The 20,258-nt window shown below is 36.3% G+C and overlaps 1 protein-coding gene across 3 annotated transcripts in view; it reads left to right on the plus strand.

Annotated features, from left to right (window-relative positions):
- Window positions 1–20,258, plus strand: part of ERP44 (endoplasmic reticulum protein 44) — a 48,277-nt gene that overhangs the window by 18,716 nt on the left and 9,303 nt on the right. For all 3 annotated transcript variants that reach the window (XM_058831937.1, XM_058831938.1, XM_058831936.1), the window contains exons 2-8: window positions 630–702; window positions 2,486–2,525; window positions 3,954–4,069; window positions 12,812–12,996; window positions 13,395–13,510; window positions 17,386–17,443; window positions 18,762–18,878. In XM_058831937.1, the coding sequence (XP_058687920.1) occupies window positions 630–702; window positions 2,486–2,525; window positions 3,954–4,069; window positions 12,812–12,996; window positions 13,395–13,510; window positions 17,386–17,443; window positions 18,762–18,878 (705 nt within the window). The remainder of the gene's footprint in view (window positions 1–629; window positions 703–2,485; window positions 2,526–3,953; window positions 4,070–12,811; window positions 12,997–13,394; window positions 13,511–17,385; window positions 17,444–18,761; window positions 18,879–20,258) is intronic.

Below are 20,258 nucleotides of genomic sequence, written 5' to 3' on the forward strand. Positions count from 1 at the left end.
TTGCATTAAGAGTGATATAAATGTTGCTTTGGAATGGAATGATTTGGCTGATGTGTTGTCTTGGTTTTTATAGTCTGATGAGCCTATTGAATGCTGGGACTGAAGCAGTGTCAAGTGGAAATACAGAAAGAGATAAAAGACTGTAGTGAGTTGAGTTAGATGTATTTAAATTGTTTCCTAAAACAGCAGTAAAAATGCAGGCAATTGAGGCTTTACTTAATGAGAAACTTTTTGGCCAGACAAGTCCTGTAAGTGACAGAAGAAATTACTTCTCTGGGTAAAACCTCTGTGCCCACATGCTTCTGGCCTGTGTGAGGTTGTTGAAATGGGGTTTCATTTTTTTCTTCAGAGTGAAGTTATGACTATAAGTTACTCTTAAAGGTGCAAAATTTACCTGTAACATTTCTGGCTACATACTAGAGAATTGTATTAAAAGGACTAATTTTGCTTTAAATGCAAAAGCGTGTTATATCTGTAGTTTGTATATTTGTGGTACTGCTGTCATCTAAAATGCATTGACTGAATTACAGTTCTTTTACTGTTCTTCTCCAGCTTTTGAGCTGCAACACTTTAAAATCACAGACTTTACTGCTGAAACATACCTTACCTGGTTTGCTTTCTCTTTTTAGGTGTCTTGGCTTTTTAATCCAGCAAGAAGTGAAATAACAAGTCTAGATAGTGGAAATATAGATGACATTTTAAGTGAGTACTTAGAATAATTTTTTTCTTTGTATGTCTGCAGTTACTTATCTGTGTGAATATTGTAGTGATATTAAATGAATATTCATACCCTAGCTTTGAATATATGAATTGCAATCAGCTTAGAAATATTAAATGCCTGTGGTTGAAATTAGCTGTCTGAACTAATGTATTGCAATGAGAATTTGAACTATCTTAAAAAAAATAACTGTTAACTTGTTTGCAGAAGGGAATGCTTGATTACATAACCAAAACCAGTCTAGAGGGCATTTTAAAAGTTCCCCCCTAAAAACAGCAGCAAGTGAAACCCATGGTAATGGACCTTAAGTATCTTGCTTGTTCAGCTCTTTCTTTCCTCAGGTTAAGCACTGTCCTGATTCTGGTGGCTTATAGAATGGAAATCTTTAAATTAAACAGATACTGTTTCTTGTCTGAAACCTTTCTCTCTGAGAACTACACAATTTGTCTGTATCTGGTTGTCTTTGCAGGAAAAAGTTGTTATATTGTTTCAAATATATTCAAGGGGGAAAAAACCCTTTATTAAGGTTTCTGGACTAGAAGCTGCCTTATGTTATGGGATTGCTTTGTGATACGAGAGCTGTTTGTAAATACCCTTTCTACAGTGGACAATATAAAATTATTTTATACAATGTAATTCACAAAAGGGAATATATGCTAAGTGTAAATGCTTTTAAAATTCATCCTATTACTTTCAAGAAATACTTCATGTGTTGGAGGTAACCTTGTTATTTACCTATTCACCACTTGCATCCCTTGCTGATAATGAAAATCTTAATGCCATAATTGTAACCAAACTGTGGTGCTCTCCAGCCTACTCAAGAGTTGTCTTTATCAGCATGTTGTCTTTTCCAGGCTTTCAGCATCCTTATCTTCACATATAACTGCTCTGTAGCATTGTCAATTTTCTGCTTGTCAGCATTTCTGCTTTATAAAGCTGTGGCTGATACTCTGTAGTTTGATTATGTACTTAATTTTTTTTTCAGTGTCTAGGCCAGTAGCACTGCTAAAAATCAATTTAAAGCATGGTTGGTTATTATATTCTGTAAAGATCATACTTTATTTTTGAGCAGGAGATTTATCCGTTTTTGATTTTTTTTTTTAAATATGTGGAAAAGGAACGCATAAGAACATTATTTCATTACCTCATTATATGTATCGCTGTAGTACTGCATTTTTTTAGTATTCCTTAGCATTTTTCTATTTTTGGTGACTGAAAATTTCTACCTTTTGCCATAGTATCCAGGTTAAATTAGACAAGTAAGGATAAACCAGAGCAAGCTGCATAAACAGGCTGCCTGTTCATCAGTCTTCTGCCCCAAATAGTAGTGGGATTTCAGCTTTTAACTGGTTTTTAACTGTTATGAATAATAGAGCTAGTGCTTAAGAGCTACTAAAGTTCAATTTCTGGATGTGAGTGCCTTAATTTTCAATCCAGAAATAATTTTTACTGCATGTGTCACTTAATTACTTCCTGTGTGTCTTAATGCCTTAAGTATTTACATTTTTTTTTTGTCTTGTATATCAATAAAGTCACTAGAGCACTTGACTGAAGGCCTCTTTCATCTCTTTCCCATTTATTACAGATTATATTTCAGATAAGATTTACCCCATCAGTTTTCTAGCAATCAGACTAAGCTCTATGCTGAATTATCTAGAAATATTTGCTTTTGTAGTTTTTGTGCATACTTTTATAATCTCAGATGAAAGAACTGAGAAGTTTGCCTCACAATGTGACATTGGGCTTTTTCTTTTTCTTTCTTCTCAGACAATGCAGATGTTGCTTTAGTTAATTTTTATGCTGATTGGTAAGTTATTCAAGTTGGTTGTTGTTTTTTTTTATGTTTTAACTTCTGTCTTTTGAAAACTGTCATGTTTGCCTATAGTTTTCTAATTGAAAATACAGTAGTCTGTTGCTTTCAAACTAGTTCTTTCCTGGGTTTATGTCTCGATTGCTTCTCCTTCTGTCTATGTTTGCTTCACATTATAATAGGCTGCAGTTTTAAACATTACAACCTTAATTATGATCATTACTTTTAGGCATACAGCAATAACCCCTCAACATAGCACACTGCCAGTCTGTGATGTAACCTGAGTTTTGAGTGAGAACAGATCAGTTTTGGTCATGAAAGTTCTCTGTTTTAAGGGTGGAGAAGAATGAGGGACAAGAAGCCATTGTAGCTTTGTATACAAGCCATTTGTAGCATATGTATTCATGGTAACATATACATGCTACATAAATGTGTAGCATACAGCTGGGCTGCCCAGAGTCAGGTTTTTTCAGAAGATGGACTTCAGCTCTCTTGGCATTTTGAGAGCAAGTCTTGCTCTTCACTTACATGTTTGCTGTTGCAGACATAACTGCATCCTCAGGCTGTCACTGTTAAGTTTAAGGTGGGTTTCAGTGCAGGCTGGTTTTTATTGCAAGTCTACTTCTTGAAATCTCATTCTCACAACTTCTACAGTGCCATTATGCATCTCCACTTTAAAAATCTGTCATATGTTTGGAAGAACAGAATATAAAATAATCTTATTGACATATTAGTAATGGGCTTGTGCACTACTGTTATCCTAAACTTCCTAAAGCCACTGAAGCATCTTTACAATCCTACTGCCTTTTCTGTGGGCAAAAAGAGAGAATTTGCTTCAAAATCTGACATTACCGGGAGAAGGGACCCTTAGGGTTCTCTTTGTTCTTACTGCTGTAAAAGCAGTCTGCTCAAATTCTGCCTAAACTGAGCAATAATATAACACAAAATACTTGCAACTTGTACTGTTGACCCGTAGAAAATTACATGTGATATTTCTTGAAGGTGTTGGTGAATATTTCAGTCTCAGCAATCTAAGGAACTTCTTTTTCTACATTTTTAAAATCACTTTCCATGGGTAATTCAGGTAGAAAAAAATGAACAACATACTTTCTGAATAGAATATATTTCCTAAAGGCTTATAATTGATTAATGGTGTTTCCTAGGGAGATAAAGCAGGGGAGCATATCTTGAGCTGTGTATTCTTTTCTAGTTACTTTTTTTTCCACACCTGATTTATTCAGTTTACTTTTGAACTGATTTTTATCCAGTCAGTTGGATGATTAAAGGTAAATGTGATTTTTCCAATGGCTTTTCTTTCTTTTCTTTTTTTTTTTTTTCCTTCAAAGATTGGAATGTTCCAGTAGTCATCAATTGAACTATTTCAAAGTGATATTTTGGAGTCATGATTTTGTGTTCTATTTACAGGTGCCGCTTCAGCCAAATGCTGCATCCTATTTTTGAGGAAGCTTCTAATGTAATCAAAGAAGAATATCCAGATAAGAATCAAGTGGTGTTTGCTAGAGTAGACTGTGATCAGCATTGTAAGTAAATCCTGATTTAGTTTTGTCTGTGCTGTTTTGGTACCAAGTTAGTAATTGTATTGAAAAATATGCTAAATAGCCGTGCAAAGTGTAGCTGTAGTTGGCCCATCAATTAGTCGAGGGTTGCTTTTATTGCATCAGCAAACCTCTTCTTCCAGATTTGTCAGGGCAATTTCCGATGTTTCTTTCTCATTGAATCCATCAACATCTTTTTTTTTTATCAGTTCAGCCTATCTCATTTAATGAGGCAAAAAAGGCTGTGATTATAAATTGAATTGGCTCATTGAGGTGTCAGAGAAGCACTAGTGCAACAAATGATGCAAGTCTTCACAACCAAGAAGAGGAAGGGGTAACCTACCACTGTTAGCATGAAGAATATGTTCTGATCAGATCTTCCTTCCACCTTGAAGTCAAGGTGGGGCTGTAAGTTTCCTTTCACGCAGCCAGGCAGGGATCAGAGCTTTGCTCTGCTGCTGTTACACATGCCAGCAAACAGTTGCCTATTTGGGTTTTCCCCATGCCCAGACATACGTGAAAATGATATGCAAAATCTTATTTTATGCTGGTACTAATCCCTTAAGTTCTTTTTAAATCCCTTAATAAGTAAAATGTGAGGAACATCTGCTGCACATTGAAAGGCAAATGGATGGTATTAGGATTTTTATTACACTATTGGATCAGCTGTGTTGTTTCATGCTTCTTGGAGAACAGCATTTCTAGGAATAATTTCTTTACAGTGGCTTGTGATTCCCAAAGAGTATTAACAGTACAAATTCAGTTTAATCAATACTGATTATACTATTTGGGCTTTACAAAACTGTTTTTTTGTAAGAGCAAGCATCCCTGGAAATTGGCTCATCTTATCGTATCAAGATAACAACAACAAAACTATAGAAAGTTCTCACTAAGGACCATAGTAAAATCAGCCTGTGTTGTTGTGTTTTATTGTTAAGATTTAAATTAACTGCTGAAATCCTTACTTTCATTCTCCCTTAGTTGTTCAAATAACTCAGAGAGTCTGGGCTGCTGGATGCCTGGTGTTTAGCTATGAGATGCTCTCGTCTTAGCCGTTATAGTTAAGAAAACATTTTTTTGCTCCCCACCAAGTGTTTGAAACACTTTAAAAGTTTGTTGCTTAATCCTCTCATGTGCTCTTTGAATTACGGTAATTGGCACTTGTTACAGAGAGTTAAGAGGAGGAGATGCTACAGAAGGGATTGTCATCCTTCTCCTGGGAGTACTTGTAGTGGCTAAGTAGTAGGAGGCAGCCAGGGGTTGCAGTTTTTTCTTTTTATTTCTGGAATACCATTAGTTCTCTGTATTTACTATTTTTGTCCTTAATTTAAGTAGAGGAGCATGGCTGCTATTGCAGAAGATGTAAAATGTGAGAATTAAAAATAAAATCATTTAATGACAGGCAATTGCCTTTTTGAATTGAAATAACAAAGTTGTGTATGTCATTCCTAGTTTCTAGTATTTATTTGCTGGGTTTTAAACAACAGTACATTTCATGGCACACAGTTACTGGGCATGTACTAAAGTTTTATGTATTTTAACATGTGCAATACCAACTTTTTAGTAAGAAAGTGGATATTACTATATTATCAAGCTTGGGCCTGCTGTAGTATTTTGCTGAATGCTAGTGTCAAGATTGTTGGTGGTTTGGGTTTTTTTTCTCAAGCTTTATATTTTTGTATGTGTTTACATATTTTAGCAACACTAGAGGTTTTATGTCAATATTTTGGTGGTTTGTTATGCCTGTAGATTTCATACCTCTAGTAATTTGCTATTAGAATGGCGTTCTAGAGATGGTGAATTATTTGCATTACAAATGATCTGGTTCTTTTTGAGGCCAAGGCTCTGTAGGGAATCCAAATAGCTGATTTCTGGCCACTCAAAAACAGCTTTCAGAATGGTTATTCAGGCATAGATACTTTCTATTTAATGCACTATTATTGAAGCACACTGCAGGGCCCAACAGCTCACACCAGCTTCTGAGGGTAAAGCAAATTAAAGAGAATTATTGATGTACTGCCAAATGTTTGATGCCTAATTACAAAACCATCACTCTGTCTGCTCTTATAGCCAATATAAAGATGTTTTTATGGAAAGTGATAGTATCTTATGTGATAAAATACAAAATATAGATATTAACACTATATTAAGCCTCTGTATGTCTTATATTTTACACTAGTTTATAATATTATGGGAGATAATTATACCTGAAATGTATAGGCAAAGTCACCAGGCTGTGTTTAAGCTGGTGTGTAACATACACTAAAGGTAAATCTGAAGGAGGTGCTTTTCCAAGACCACATCCTTTTATAACTTACAAATATCTGAGTTCTGCTACATTATGTCTTAAAATCTTTGACGATTTTGGTATTTTTCACCTATCTTAAATATTAGACACCTTTCATCTAAGTATAATACCTAGTAAAAGTGATCTTCCATATAAAATTACAGAAGATTTTACTGCATAGAAATTATTAGGAAGGTTTTATTTCATGGTTTGGGGTTTTTTGTTTGTTTGGGGTTTTTTGGGTGGTTTTTTTATTGCTTGTGTTTCAGGGTTTTTTTAATCATTTGTGCTAAGCAGCAGTGTTGGAAACTCACTTGGTACAGTAGATTTCCTATGCTTCTCTTCTCTGTGAGTGAATATGGAACTCAATTGCAATATGGAGCTCACATTTCTCTTGGGGAGAGTTTATATTCTGGACAGTTTCTCTAAATTCAACATTACGAGCTGTGGTACAGAATTATTGTAATTGAAGTATATGTATTGGGGGTTTGATTCTACTGCACCATGATTTCCTTTGGTTTCTGAGTTAAATAAAAAACAGTAGCTATTTTGAATAGATCTTTGTGCCTCCAAACATAAATCAATTTCTCACTGAGGGTATGTAAGGAGATACTTTGCTGAACAGACTGTTTAGGGAACTGTTATTCTTCCATTCAAAATGTGTCTGGGAATGGTATTTTCCGTCAGTTTTGTGAGCTGCTGCTCTCTCTGTGTTTGTTTCTGCAATGTGTGCTCATGTTGCTAATGTTAGTCTGCAGAGATGAGATTGTGTTGCTACTGTGCCTTTGGTAAGCAAAATAACTCAGTGATAACAAATTTGGAAGTTCATAAAGGAACTCAAAATGAGACTCTAAACAAGCATGAAGATTTCATTGCATTCTTGTCACTTTGCTTGGGAAAAAAAATCTGTCTGAGAGAGTTATCATTGGATAAAACAAAAAGTAAGTGAATTGGAGAGGTTGTTGATGGCACTGCTCAGGAGAGACATTTTATTAGTCTGTCAGAGAAGGTTATGGCATGCCTACTGATGAGGCCCTGCTTAGAGCAGGCATAGCTGTTGTGCATGCTCCTTTGCAGCAGAAGGTGGTTTAAATTTGCTGTTACCTGAGTTTGTTACAGAATATTGATTGCTTTCCCTCTACCTGTTTTAGTCCATCATACAGATCACCAGTATCACAATCATTGGAGTTGGATGCCTAGTTTAGATGGTTTCCCAAGTTCCTCTCTAATTCTGCTGCTTCTGAGTATTCCTTCAGGGCTTATGATTTCTTGCAAGTGCCACAAGAGAAGTAGTTTAACCGGGGAGAATTTATGGTGTATTATGAAAGTAAAAAGTACCTATCAAAGTCAGATTTACTTTGTCATCTGTAGTGCGCCCTGGTGAGTAGCCTGAGGGATTTGAAAAGATGTTGACTGATCTCAAGTGAGCAAGCAGAATACTCATGTGGTCATTCCAGCTTCAAATATACAGCTGAAAGAATTTGTTATTTTTGAGATGGAAGATATTGCAGAAGGGTAAGGAAGACTCAAGATGATTTGACATACAAAGATTAGTGTTAGATCCAGAAAATTCAAGCTCTCTCTATATGTAGCTGTGCAACTCCTACAACCATCATGTAACACCGAAGTTAGGAAATGCAATATCTTGGGTTTGTGCTAGCTCTTCCTGAGACAACATGAAGATACCACCCCCCTCTAGAAAAAGGGACAGTGAGTATTTTCAGAAATTATTTTTACAGGGTTTGAGTTTTGAAACTTTGATTTTCTTTCAGATAACTTTTCAGGCTGTTATAGTCCTCTGTTCAGCATGTGAATTCTTCAGGTGGTGCCTTATATGATGAGGTAGGCATTTAGGATAATTATCAGTATTGTTGAAATCCTACTGGACATATTTTTTGAGAATCAGTCCTGTAGACTAAAAATCTAAATACTTGTTTAGTCATAGTGTGAATTATGACCCTGAAAAATTAGAACAGTGTACTGAGTTAATAGTAACCTATGTAAATATTGCTGGTCCTTCACTGGGAAGGACCTTCTTAGCCACATTGTGGGTGAGCGCCTACTTCAATATAGTGGGTTCAGCTTTCAACACATTATTCATTGTACATTTAATTACAACTTGGTGGCAATGGAATTGAGATTCTTGGTGGCACTGAACTTTGGATAGTGTATTGTGGTGTTAACCTAGAATGGTGGAGTCTGAAGCATTCTGGGAAACAAGTCATTGGCTGTATGCTTGCTTGAAGCTGTAACTTGGGTAATGTGTGTACACACCGTGAGAAAAGCCTGATGCACCCCAAAAAATGGACTTTAGCATTCCTTTGAATAGAGGAGCACATGATGCTCTGACAATGGAGAAATGGCTGGTAGTACAAGAGATTTGATAAAGATATGTGTCACAAATGATAGCTTACAAAGCTGCCTTTGTAGAGGATCTTACTCAGAAGGTGATGTGGGAGACTGTCTTAGAAAACATGAGTGTAAATGTCAGGTTTCACATAAAAGTTTGCTTCAAAACAAGAGCTGTGTCTTCCCCATTGTAAGACAGAGCTTTGCTCAGGAGAAGTATCAATCAATGCTGTGCCTCTCTGAAGAGAACTGGGCTACTAAGATATTCCTAAGATATTCCTGTTGGAGTTGGCAGAACGGATAGTGGAAAAAAGTCCTGGCAGTTTGGAAATGGTTGGATGTCAACAGGTAAATGTGCAAAATGGAGAGGAGAGAATCATCTGAATCCAACAGTCATTGCTGTGCTCAAGTTTCTGATGTGTAGAAGAAAAGATGATCAAGTCTGTTGGTAGATTTCTATCATAACTAATGTGAGACTATCCTGGTAGTAAAAACACTAGATTTGTGATTTAATGATTAATTCAGCAAAATACAAACACAAGGTTTATTCCTTTTAGGTACCTTCATATCTGAAGAAAATAAAAAGTCATAAAGTTGTAGTTGGGAGACTTTTTTTTTTAGGTAGATTGCCCTCATCTGTTTCAAATACCTCTTTTCATCAGAAAACGGCCAGTGGGAATGTCAGGAAATATTTTGAAATTTAATTTAGGATTTACTATAACTAATGCAATCTGTGAATGAGCTCAAACAATATTCCATGTATTTGCATTATGTATTTCCAATTTTAAAAGGAATATAATTTTGTAGTTGCACTGCTTATGCTAACTCTACCTGTATCAAATGCCAGGGCTTAATGAAGCATTTAAGGTTTACTCTGTTTGACTTTTGAATTGATTCAAACAATTTTTCATGTACTTGCATTTTAGGTTTTGTAAAAAGATGGTTTTCAAATACTTACTTGTGTAGGAGTGTCATTTCTCTGTGTTAGTTCAAATACCAGCATTCATGGAATCTCAATGTAATTTGTAAAGATCATGCAAGTACTGACTTATGAAATGTTTGAATTCAGCTTTGACAGTGGGCATTTATTACCATTAATTTTTTTACACAACTTCAGCCCTTGATAAAGACTCACATCCTTAGGTACTGCAATCTCCATCTTGGAGAACCTGCATGGCCCTCTGAATGCCCATTCTTCAACCCTTGCATCCTCCTATAGCTGTGGAAATAATGTGAGGGAAAAGTCCAAAGTGTGGGCTTTGGTGTTCTCTTGCCGTACAGTTCTGTAACAGGAGGAATTGGAGGAATTGTTAATCTCAATGTGTTTCTGTGAAACCATGACACGTTGCTCCTTGTCCCTTATCAGACCCTGGTCAAGGTAGGATCAACTCATGTACTGTCAGACAAAAAGTCCTTCTATCACAGCAGGGAGAAGGGCAGCAAATGCCTGCCTTGCAGATGTTGTTTGTCTTCTACCAGGCAAATATAAAGTGATTCCTCCCCTGCTGTACTTGCCACCTTCTTGCAAGCAGCTCTTAGGTTCTTTAACTAAAACATGGTAGAGTTTGAGGAGAGAAAACATTATTAATCTAATGTTCATTAGTGTTGAATATATTGGCATCCTCCCTGAAGAAATCTGTATTAATTTGAAATAAAAGTACTTTTCACTGAGGACATAAAATGTTTTATCTTAATTTTAACTGTAATTAGTGCATTAAGAAACGCACTTCTGTGATATTTAGGAAACAAGTCAAGCCCTCTCGGTCAAAATTGATAGGCTGAATTCTGTGCTATTTTATAGTGATGCAAAGCTTTTTAGGAGCTGGGCTAAGGTGGTGAAGCTTGGAAGTTTGCTTGGGAGATGTTAGAGAACATTTTTGTGGAGTAGACCTGGTTCTTATTATTTGCTATGCACATTTTGTTTTCAGTTCTCAGACTCATCTAAGCTTTGCAACTGGTACAGAGACTGTTTTCAGTAACTAAAGCTGCAAGTAGGATTGGTATTGTTCTAGCAGCAGTTGAAATTGCTGATGGTTTCACTGAGAGTTCTCCAGGCAGCATGGAATTCAGGCTTCTGCATTATCTTTAAAAAAGAGTAAGTGTAAGATGGAAAGCAAATCTGCTTTCTGGTAAATATATAACTGAAAAGGGATGTTTTTGTCAGAGTGGATTTGCTCTCACATCATTCAGTACTATGCCACATGTGCTCATGGACCCCATTTGGTTGCCTTCCTACCGTGAGCTAATCCTGGTCACCTGAAGGGTACCCTGTGAGTTGTAAGGAGTCCATGAAAAGTAAGGACGTGTACAGGCCACACTTGCAATGCCTTCCTCTCTCTGTCGACTGGATGAAACTTCTCTGTCTCCAAACGATAACTCAGTCTGCTGAATTCACCACCTCTGTCTTTCCTTGAGAGAGAAAAGAAAGGGAATTGCTGTGGGTGTGGTTGACTGGAATGAGTCTCCTCAAATGGTTAAGTACTTTGGGGAAGGTGGGCATATTTGTGGGTTATTGAGTTGAGTCCAGAGGTATAGGTAAATGACGTCCCACTCTGTGAAAGGAGATAAAACCGTTTTCACAGGGTCTGTGAGATTTTATTTTTTTCTAGATTTATTTCCAGGGGAGGAGTGAACAGGAGGGAATAATTAAGCAAAGCAAAGGCCAAAGGAAAGTGCTTGTGGAAATCTATCTGACATTATATACTTTGTTTCTATTACTTGTTTTTATTCTTGCTTTCCTAAGAACCCAAAGTATATCTGGCTGCCTCATTTCTTCAGTTCCTCCTCATAAAATCGTGAAGTTCTTTGCTGAACTTCAGCCACATCTGAAAGGGGGAAGTGCATTCAAAGCTATTAAATAATTTAAGACTTTGATTAAAGCAGTTGCTGAATATTAGAGATGCACAAACCCAATTTCTACACCATAGCAAAAGTTGTTTTAAAAACTCAAGGCAGCTGGAACCTGCTCAGTGTGCCATGAATCACTTGCTAGTTATGTGTAAGCTTCCCCATCAATGTATGGCTGGGAACCAGCTGTGATTCCTATTGCAATTTGCTGTGTTCCTGTGATTTAGCAAGGTGGAAGAGGGACAAAAGGGCATATTAAGAACTCTGGTGGGGTGCAGTAAAGAACCACATTAGTGCCTTAGTAGTGGTTGAAGTTAAGGGGCACAGGATGCACATGTGTGGGGAAACTGGACTGTATTGTTTCTGCCTAACTTTCTTCTTTGCTGCTCTTCTAATTTTCCTGTAAAGCCTCTTCCTGGTTTTATTCTTTTACATTTGTAAGTCTTGTGAATAAATAAATAGCTGACCTGTTACATAAAGATGAAAAGAGCTAGTGCTCTTCTCCTAGATAATGCCAATGCATGTTACTTTATTGTGTGAAGCTCTGTATGGTCCAAGTCTAGAAGAAGACTGGACTGCATGTACAGATAGGAATGAAGACCTGTCTTTAAGGGAATGATGAGACCAGTTGACCGGAGAGTTTGCCTTAGTTTAGAAACCTGGAATTAAGGTTTTGTTCAAAACCTGAACATCTCAGAACTGTAACAGCAGTCTTCTGGCCTTCACAGCCTTCAAAAAATACTTTGCACAGGGTTTACATTCTCAAACATTTTAGACATGACAGTTATATTTCCATTATTGCAACTGAGATGAAAATGACAAGTTTAAAGAATAATAAGAGGTGATTTATTTTATTAGCATTTTCTCAAGTAGAATAATTTACTGAGATTGGCAAGCTTTGAAGATTCTTGCTATGCTCTTATTTGTCTTCCTAGTTGCTTGTAGGAAGTGTGCTAAATGAGTGTACATGACCAAGTTGAGTCTTTGCTTAGCGCAGATTTTGGTAATTTTTTTTCTTTATGAAGATGAGTACATGGGATGAATATAGGTGTGAAGGGTTTTGGTGGGTTTGTTTGTTTTGTTTTTTGGAGTTTTTTTGTTTTGCCTTCTTGTTGTTTAAAGATGTAGAGTTGCTGGTTCAGAGATTCCACAAACATATGTATAAGTGCTTAAGAAACCATGTTCTGTAAATGTTATGTCTGTATTTGTATGGCTTTGCTTTCATTTTTTAAATTTCTTTTTAGCTGATATAGCTCAGAGGTACAGGATAAGCAAATATCCAACTCTGAAACTCTTCCGGAATGGCATGATGATGAAGAGGGAATACAGGGGCCAGAGATCTGTGACAGCAATAGCAGATTACATCAGGCAGCAAAAAAGTAACCCTATTCGGGAGGTCCAGGATTTGGAAGAAATCAGTTCTCTTGATGTAAGTGTTTCAATTTTATTCCTTCTCTGGATTTTTTTTTTCAATGTTGAACTGTGGAATGTTCAGTAACTTGTGGGTTTTTTTTAAACTGAGTGGCAAACTGAATCATTGGCAGCATTACAAATTAGTCCAGTGTAGTCATTTTGAGCGGCATTCACTCCACTACTTAGTTATTTATCTTGCTTTTAAAAATTTCAAAAGAATCATGTTATATGTAATATTCCTCACCAAAAAGTGCTCACAAATATTCTTCTGAATATTGAAAATGCAAAAAAGAAATAATTTCTGCATTTACTGACTGTTGAATGAATGGCATCTCTGTATTTAATATCTGTGGGGAGTAATGACAGTTTTTGATTAATTTGATGCTAGTTATAATTTAACCTTTGTTTTTACAGCGCAGCAGAAGAAATATTATCGGGTACTTTGAGCAAAAGGACTCTGATAATTACAGAACCTTTGAAAGAGTAGCAAATATTTTGCATGATGATTGTGTGTTCCTCTCTGCCTTTGGGTAAGTTTTGTGAAAAGTCTTGATTTTGTGACTTTATTATTATGAGGTCTATATAATTTAATTAGATAGACTTCTTTATTATCCTCAGCATGGCATAACTGAAGAGACTAAACATTAATAGATAAATACACTGAGGGGATAGAAGGAGAAAACTGTTCCTAGCCTAAATGTTTGCTGTGAAATTAAACTTTTATTTTTTGCTTCCTTTTTCTTTTTTTTTACCATTCTTTGTCAGTATAGTTTAAATGTACTTGAGGAGGTTTGGGTGGGGGAATGGTAAACATTTGTGTCCCAAAAACCTGTGTTATTAGAAGGAAAGGGTTTTGGTTTTGTTTTGTTTGTTTTTGTTATGTTTTTTTTTGTGTGTGTGGGTTATTTGTTTGTTTGTTTGTTTTGGGGTTTTTTTCCCTTTTCTCTAAGGAATGCAGTTGCTTACTTATTTCCTCTTGGTGTTAGGGTAGCAGACTTTGTTCCAAAATACCTAATTTCTGTGCCTGGGCCTTTTTCATGAAAGTTTTATGTCACTGCACAGTTTTATAGCTTAGAAAGAAAATTGCATTGGTGAGCTACACAGTGTAAGTCTAGAAGAAAAACCTCCAGGAATTCAGATTTCTCCTTGTACAGATTTACAGTGATATTTCAAAATATTCAGTGGAAGAAGAACAGATTGGGAGTAATTCACTTTTTAAGTATCAAAATAAAAATCAAGATTCATTCTGCAGTTTAATGTGCCAGCACTGCCCAATTTGAAGTGATTGGCCATTAATGTGATTATAGTGGTATCCAGTCTACCCATAGTCGCAAAATCAGGAATTTTCATAGGTTATCCTAGATTTTATGCTGCACAAAGTTGCCTCAGGGTTTTTTTTAATTGGATGTACTGGAGATTAGCAGAGAAACTGAGAGTATGTGTCAAGGTAGAAAATGTTTCATCTGTTTGAACAAAACCTGTTGTCAGTCACTGATGCCTCTTCCAATATGTCTCTAAAAATAGTTTGGGGGTAGGGGAAAGTGTTTGCAAAATGCAGGAGTGCACGTGTCTTTCCGTTCCTTTGGTCCTCAATTAGGTAACGCTATGACTGTGTAAGCAGCCCTGGCCATGACTTGTAAATCTGTGGTCTCTCGGTCTGTCAGTCTTATCCCCGGTGACTGCCAATATCTCAAGTGTTTTCTGAGGGGTGCATCCGTCCTTGTTCTCAGCACAGCCAGTCTGAGTTGCTTTTAGAATTTAAAATTATTTTTTTGGCCCTCATTCAACTTCTCAATCTTTTCAGAAATAACTTTAAAAAATATTAGTAAATAGCACTACTTTTGACATTCACTCTGCTGTTTTTTGATTCTGTTCATCTTTGGTTTGCTGTTTGTCAATTGCATATAATGAGAAATAGTTTCCCACCGCTCAGTGTTAGCACATGGTTGTTGGACACTGTTCTTGAAGCAGGTACTATAGGGGTTTCATATTTGTTTTTTTTCAGATATAAGCAATATGCAGACATAGTGGAATGGATCAGAGTTTGGTTATTCGTAACATGCCCGTGTAAATACAGATTGCACAGCAGGTTTATCATTGTTCTTATCTCCAGACACCCATTCCCTTTCTAGCCTGGAGCTGTTAGTGTTTCAAAGTGCAGCCTTCCCAACAGCAACCTTGGGAGCTAAATGTTTTCATCTCTCAGTAGCTGAGGCTCTTCAGCTTCCTAAAAAATTGTATGTGAAAAGACTTCCAAGGGAGATGCTGACTACAGATCAGTGTTTTTTATTCAGATTATATATATAGCAAAATTCTTCATGGGGAGCTGGCATTGATCAGTTGAACTCTTCTGACTGAACATCCTAACAGCCCCTGGAAAGGACTTTTGGTTTTGATTTGGACAGGGTTCAATGGCTGCATGTTTTGGGGATGTTACATGAGTGATTATGTTCAAATTTCTCCTAAGCTAAAATAAAACAGTCCATTTGACAGGAGAAAAATAGTTGTTTGACTAGCTTCTGTCAAGGCAGAACTGTCCCATTATGCCAAAATTATTCTGGCTTTAGGTAACTGTAATAGCTTATTTAAAAACTCTGTTAATAGTACTTAGTTGAGGATGATTTTGATGGTTAAAACTGTTCTTAAATCAATTGGTCCTTACAGTTCTGTTAAGATCTGAAGTGACCACAGAACAAGATTATTGAAAGACTTTTAAGCAGGAGATAGATGAGGAATGTGATGAAGAGATTGTTAGAGGTGGATTTTAGAACTATAGAGGAATGAATCCATAATGTTTGTAAACATGGAAGAAAATGTTGAATGGGAAAAAAAAAGACAAAAATACCTTTTTATCTTAAAAGGCTATGATGAATTTTAAGTAGTTCTTGGAAGAAAGTGATACATCTAGGAACTGTTTTAATTTTACATTAGCAAGTAAATATGGCAGGTGAGGGCGGGGGGTTTGTGTGCTTTCCAGAGATTCACCCTGTACATTAGTGTTTCAAAAAAAGACTAAATGCCAACTGAAGTGTTTCCATTTTAGTAGTTGTTTTAAAAAGGTGTATCTTCAGGCATTTGGGATTTTCACATCATGTCCCCACTTTATCTGAGTTATCTGAAAGAAAAAAATCAGTCATAGCTGCAGCTACTGGAGTGGAAGAACACAGAAGAGGACATTTTGGGTTCTACCACAGGGTTACCCTAGAGCATATATTTCATTATAGATTATCATCAGTTTAGCAAGTAGTGATTGGGCAGGTGGCTTCTATGGCTTCACTTTCTTATACCATGAAGGCTTATTTGGAATGCAAGTGGTTTACCTCAGTAATGATTGTCACTAGGAAGCCTCATTTTGGGGAGAGTCAAGTTGGGAATACAAAAAAGCATTTTAAAATACACATCTCTAAACTGATGCAAATACTGGTGGTATGTTACTGGTGTAAGTAGCATAATTCTGCAAGGCACCTTTTGTAGGTGATAAGAAAAAGATAATTAGATCAAAAGAAAACAATAAAACATAGGTACTTTGAGTTAAGCCTTATGATATCTGTATTTTTCTTTACACTCTAAATGGTTCAGACTACTGGATGATGTAGCTCAACTTGCAATGAGGTAAATTCAGATAATTTGACTTCTCTCTCTTTTCTGTCTTCTCCATTGGATGCACAGCTGTTCCAACTTGCTTGAATAAGAGATGATAATTTTGGGGTACAAACTAGCAGCTTTCAGGGCACTCTGCTGTGATTTGGGGTAAAATATTCTAAAGGCAAAAGAGGAACCTACCAAGGTGAGGTAGTAAGCTGAATACCAAGAAGGAACTGAATGTCTTAGAGTACACACATGCTATATCATCAGTGGGCAGAAACCAGAAACTGCATGTTGTGTCTTCTCTCTAGATGTGTTCTGAGGGTAAAATGGACAGTGGGGGCTCAGTTGCCATCGGTTTTCTCATTGCTTGTGCCTATAGAGCACCTCAAAGCCCTTCTCTGTCAGGGTAGAGGAGATGTAAATTCTTAGTGTAAACAGTGGAACAGGAAGAGTAAATGCAAACAAGAATCCACCTTTCTCCTAGCTTCTTCAAGACTATTTTGTTTTTTAATTCTCTGATGGGCTATACCTAAAATTGTCCTGGCATTTATCACTTGTCACTTTGATGCCTTTAGTCCAGACTTCTGATCTTAGGGATGCATCTTGCTGACTCCATTAATGCTGTCTTATCCAGGCAGGCCAAGTTTCTATGGAGTCACTTTACAGTTTACTTTAAAAATGAAGGATTTTAATTCTCAAATTGTGAAAGGGGAAAATAATAAGTAAGGAAAAGATAGCAAATTGAAATATAAATTTTGGTATCTCAGTTATTTTATTTGTCTGTACCAAGACATGCTTACTGGTTGGTTTGTTGTAGGGCTATTTCAAAAGCAGAGAGATTTAGCGGAGACAATGTAATCTACAAGCCACCAGGGGTAAGTGTAACTATGTATTTGTTTTGATTGTTGTGATTATGTGTGAATACAAACAAATGGAGTCTGTATTCAGATCATTCAGTATGTTACTGCATCTCAGATGTTTTATTTCATCACTAAATAGTGTGAGGAATAGGATCATAGAAATTAGTGTTTCTGAGTCAGTCTCAGAAAAAGATCAGTCTTGCATGTTAACAGTTAATGTGCAGAACCTAAACTTATCATTTGAAATATCCATGTCAAAAAAATTAATCTCTTTTTTTCTGAGAAACACAGTCAACACATCATGTGTAGAGATACTGTGTGTTCTGTAGAACTCTTTAAAATCTGTGAAGCTGGTACACTTCATGGTTTTCAAGGCAAGTAACAACTACTGTGTATTTTTCTGACAGTTACTTGACTATCTTGTAAGCCTTAGTCTACAACAGTTAAGAGCTCTTCTGTTAATTAAAAAAAAAAAAATTAACTACAGATTAACAAACTCTCATAAACATAGTTTTACTGGAAGAAAAATTCAGTACAGAAGAAAATCTGCAAGAATTGCTTTATAGAGATATACTATCTAAAAATCTGTTCCTTTCTCAAGTTTACTGTATGAAAAGAGCTGTTTACAAAAGAGGAAATAGATGCAAATGGACCTGAGGAGGAAGGGAATTTCAAAGCCTTTTTTTTTTTTTTCCAACAACAGAATTTATTACGTTACCTATTTTATATGGCATTTCTGAATTAAGGTGTGCTTAATCATGGCCACAGCTTGCGAAGTCATCCTTCACTTCATGTTAACCAAAATTGTAATTAAATTAAAGGATGCTAGCACCAAATTGCAAGTTAAAACTACTAGGAAATAAAGGAAAATTATTATTTATTCGTATGTCTTTGGCAAAGCAAATGTAAAATACCAGTTTCAAGTTCTGTAGGGTGTTAGGAGCAGGTTTTGATGAGCCCTTGGAACTATCAGCATGAAGCAGCTCACTATCTGCATTTAGTTTAGGTCTGGAGATATTATTTCTCAGCCTAGCAGAAAGCAGAAATCTAAATAGCCCTTACTTGAATTTGTAAACAAAGTATCTCCCATTATTTATAAATTGTCTTGTAAAATGGAGTTGACTGCATAAATTATCATATGTAATATTTATTTTCTATTTGTACTTTTTTCACATAGTTAACAGAAATCTTGCATGCACAAGGTTGAATATTGGTATAAGATTTGTTTTCAATTTTATATGAATATTGTTATTTTATGTTGCGTAGGTAATCTTTGTAGGTAGCAATCTAATTTTTACTGTTTCTCATCCTACTGTATTTTTCTTTTCAACAGGAAAATGCTCCAGATATGGTGTATTTAGGCTCATTAACTAATTTTGATTTGATTTATGCATGGACACAAGATAAATGTGTACCATTAGTTCGAGAAATCACATTTGAAAATGGGGAGGTAAGACTTTTTCTACTATTCTACATTTGGGGTTTCTTTCTTAAAACAAAAATGTCTCTTTCAAGATCCCTAATCCACATCAAGGAACTTTGTGTGTTTTATTTTAGGCAGAAAATGGCTGTCAGATAATGCCTTTTCATTCTTTAGTAGCTTTTTGGTTACTCTTGAAATTCACTGGAGACAGATCTGTAGTAGTTTCATACACTACCAAAGTAAGAAGTTATAATTACAGAACTATTAAGGTTGGGAAAGACCTCTAAGATCATTGAGTCCAGCAGTTAACCCAGCCCTACTGTGCTCAACACTAAACTTTGTCACGAGGTCCCACGTCCATGTTGCCGCTGAAGATTAATAGATCACATGGACACAGCTCAAGGTGTGGTAAAAGGAAGAAACATCCACATGTTTTTTTTGAGCATTTTACAGGGATGGTGATTCTACCACTTGCCTGAGCAACCTGTCCCAGTGCCTCACAGTCCTTTCAGTGAAGATTTTTTACCAAATGTCCAGTCTAAACCTATCCTGCTGCAACTTGAGGCCATTTCCTCTTCTGTTATTGAGATGAAAAATGAGGGATGGGACCACAGTGCTATTTAAGATGATTTATTGCTTAAATAAGCCACATAAGATACCAGTCTCAAAGGCCTGAGATTTGGAGAGAAGCAACAAGTCAGCCATAGCTTAAGGTAGTCATGGGTTTCTTCTTCACACAGCAATATATAACATTTTGCTCCAGTAGACAGAGTGAAACCTGTTTCTACTTAATAACCCATCACCTTTGCCTAATTCTGCTGCAGTGCATCTGTCTTTCAGCCAATAAGCTGACAGGTCACGTAACCACACACACCTCTATTGTGGCTTCTAGATCCTTAGCCTATGCTGTAAGTCACATTATTACAGCTTAAACCTCTCACTATTTTACCTAATATAATTTCTTACTTACTCTAGGCATATTCTGACTTACAATTATAGGAACATAAGTTTATAATTTTTCTACTTAATGTTTGTGTACCTTTATCATTACGTTAACCCAAGATCTTTCCAAGGCTGCAGATTGAACCCTTCAGCATCTGTGGAAGTTTCTATTTTTCCATTTCCCTCACTTGTCACCTGGGAGAAGAGCCCAACCCGCACAAGGATGCACTCTCTTTTCAGGCAGTAGTAGAGAGCAATAAGGTCCCCCCTGAGCCTCCTTTTCTCCAGGATAAACACTCCCAGCTCCCTCCCAGTTAGGTTAATGTGAATGGTAGAAAAATATTACTGTATTAAACACTTCCAAGGCATTATCTGATAAATAAGCACATTAAATGGTGGCCGACCATTTAATCTTCTGGGAATGGTAATGAAAACTATGTGGAGTTTTTATTTTCAATCTGTGTT

This window comes from Poecile atricapillus, chromosome 2 (genome assembly GCF_030490865.1).
Source record: "Poecile atricapillus isolate bPoeAtr1 chromosome 2, bPoeAtr1.hap1, whole genome shotgun sequence".
NCBI lineage: Eukaryota > Metazoa > Chordata > Aves > Passeriformes > Paridae > Poecile > Poecile atricapillus.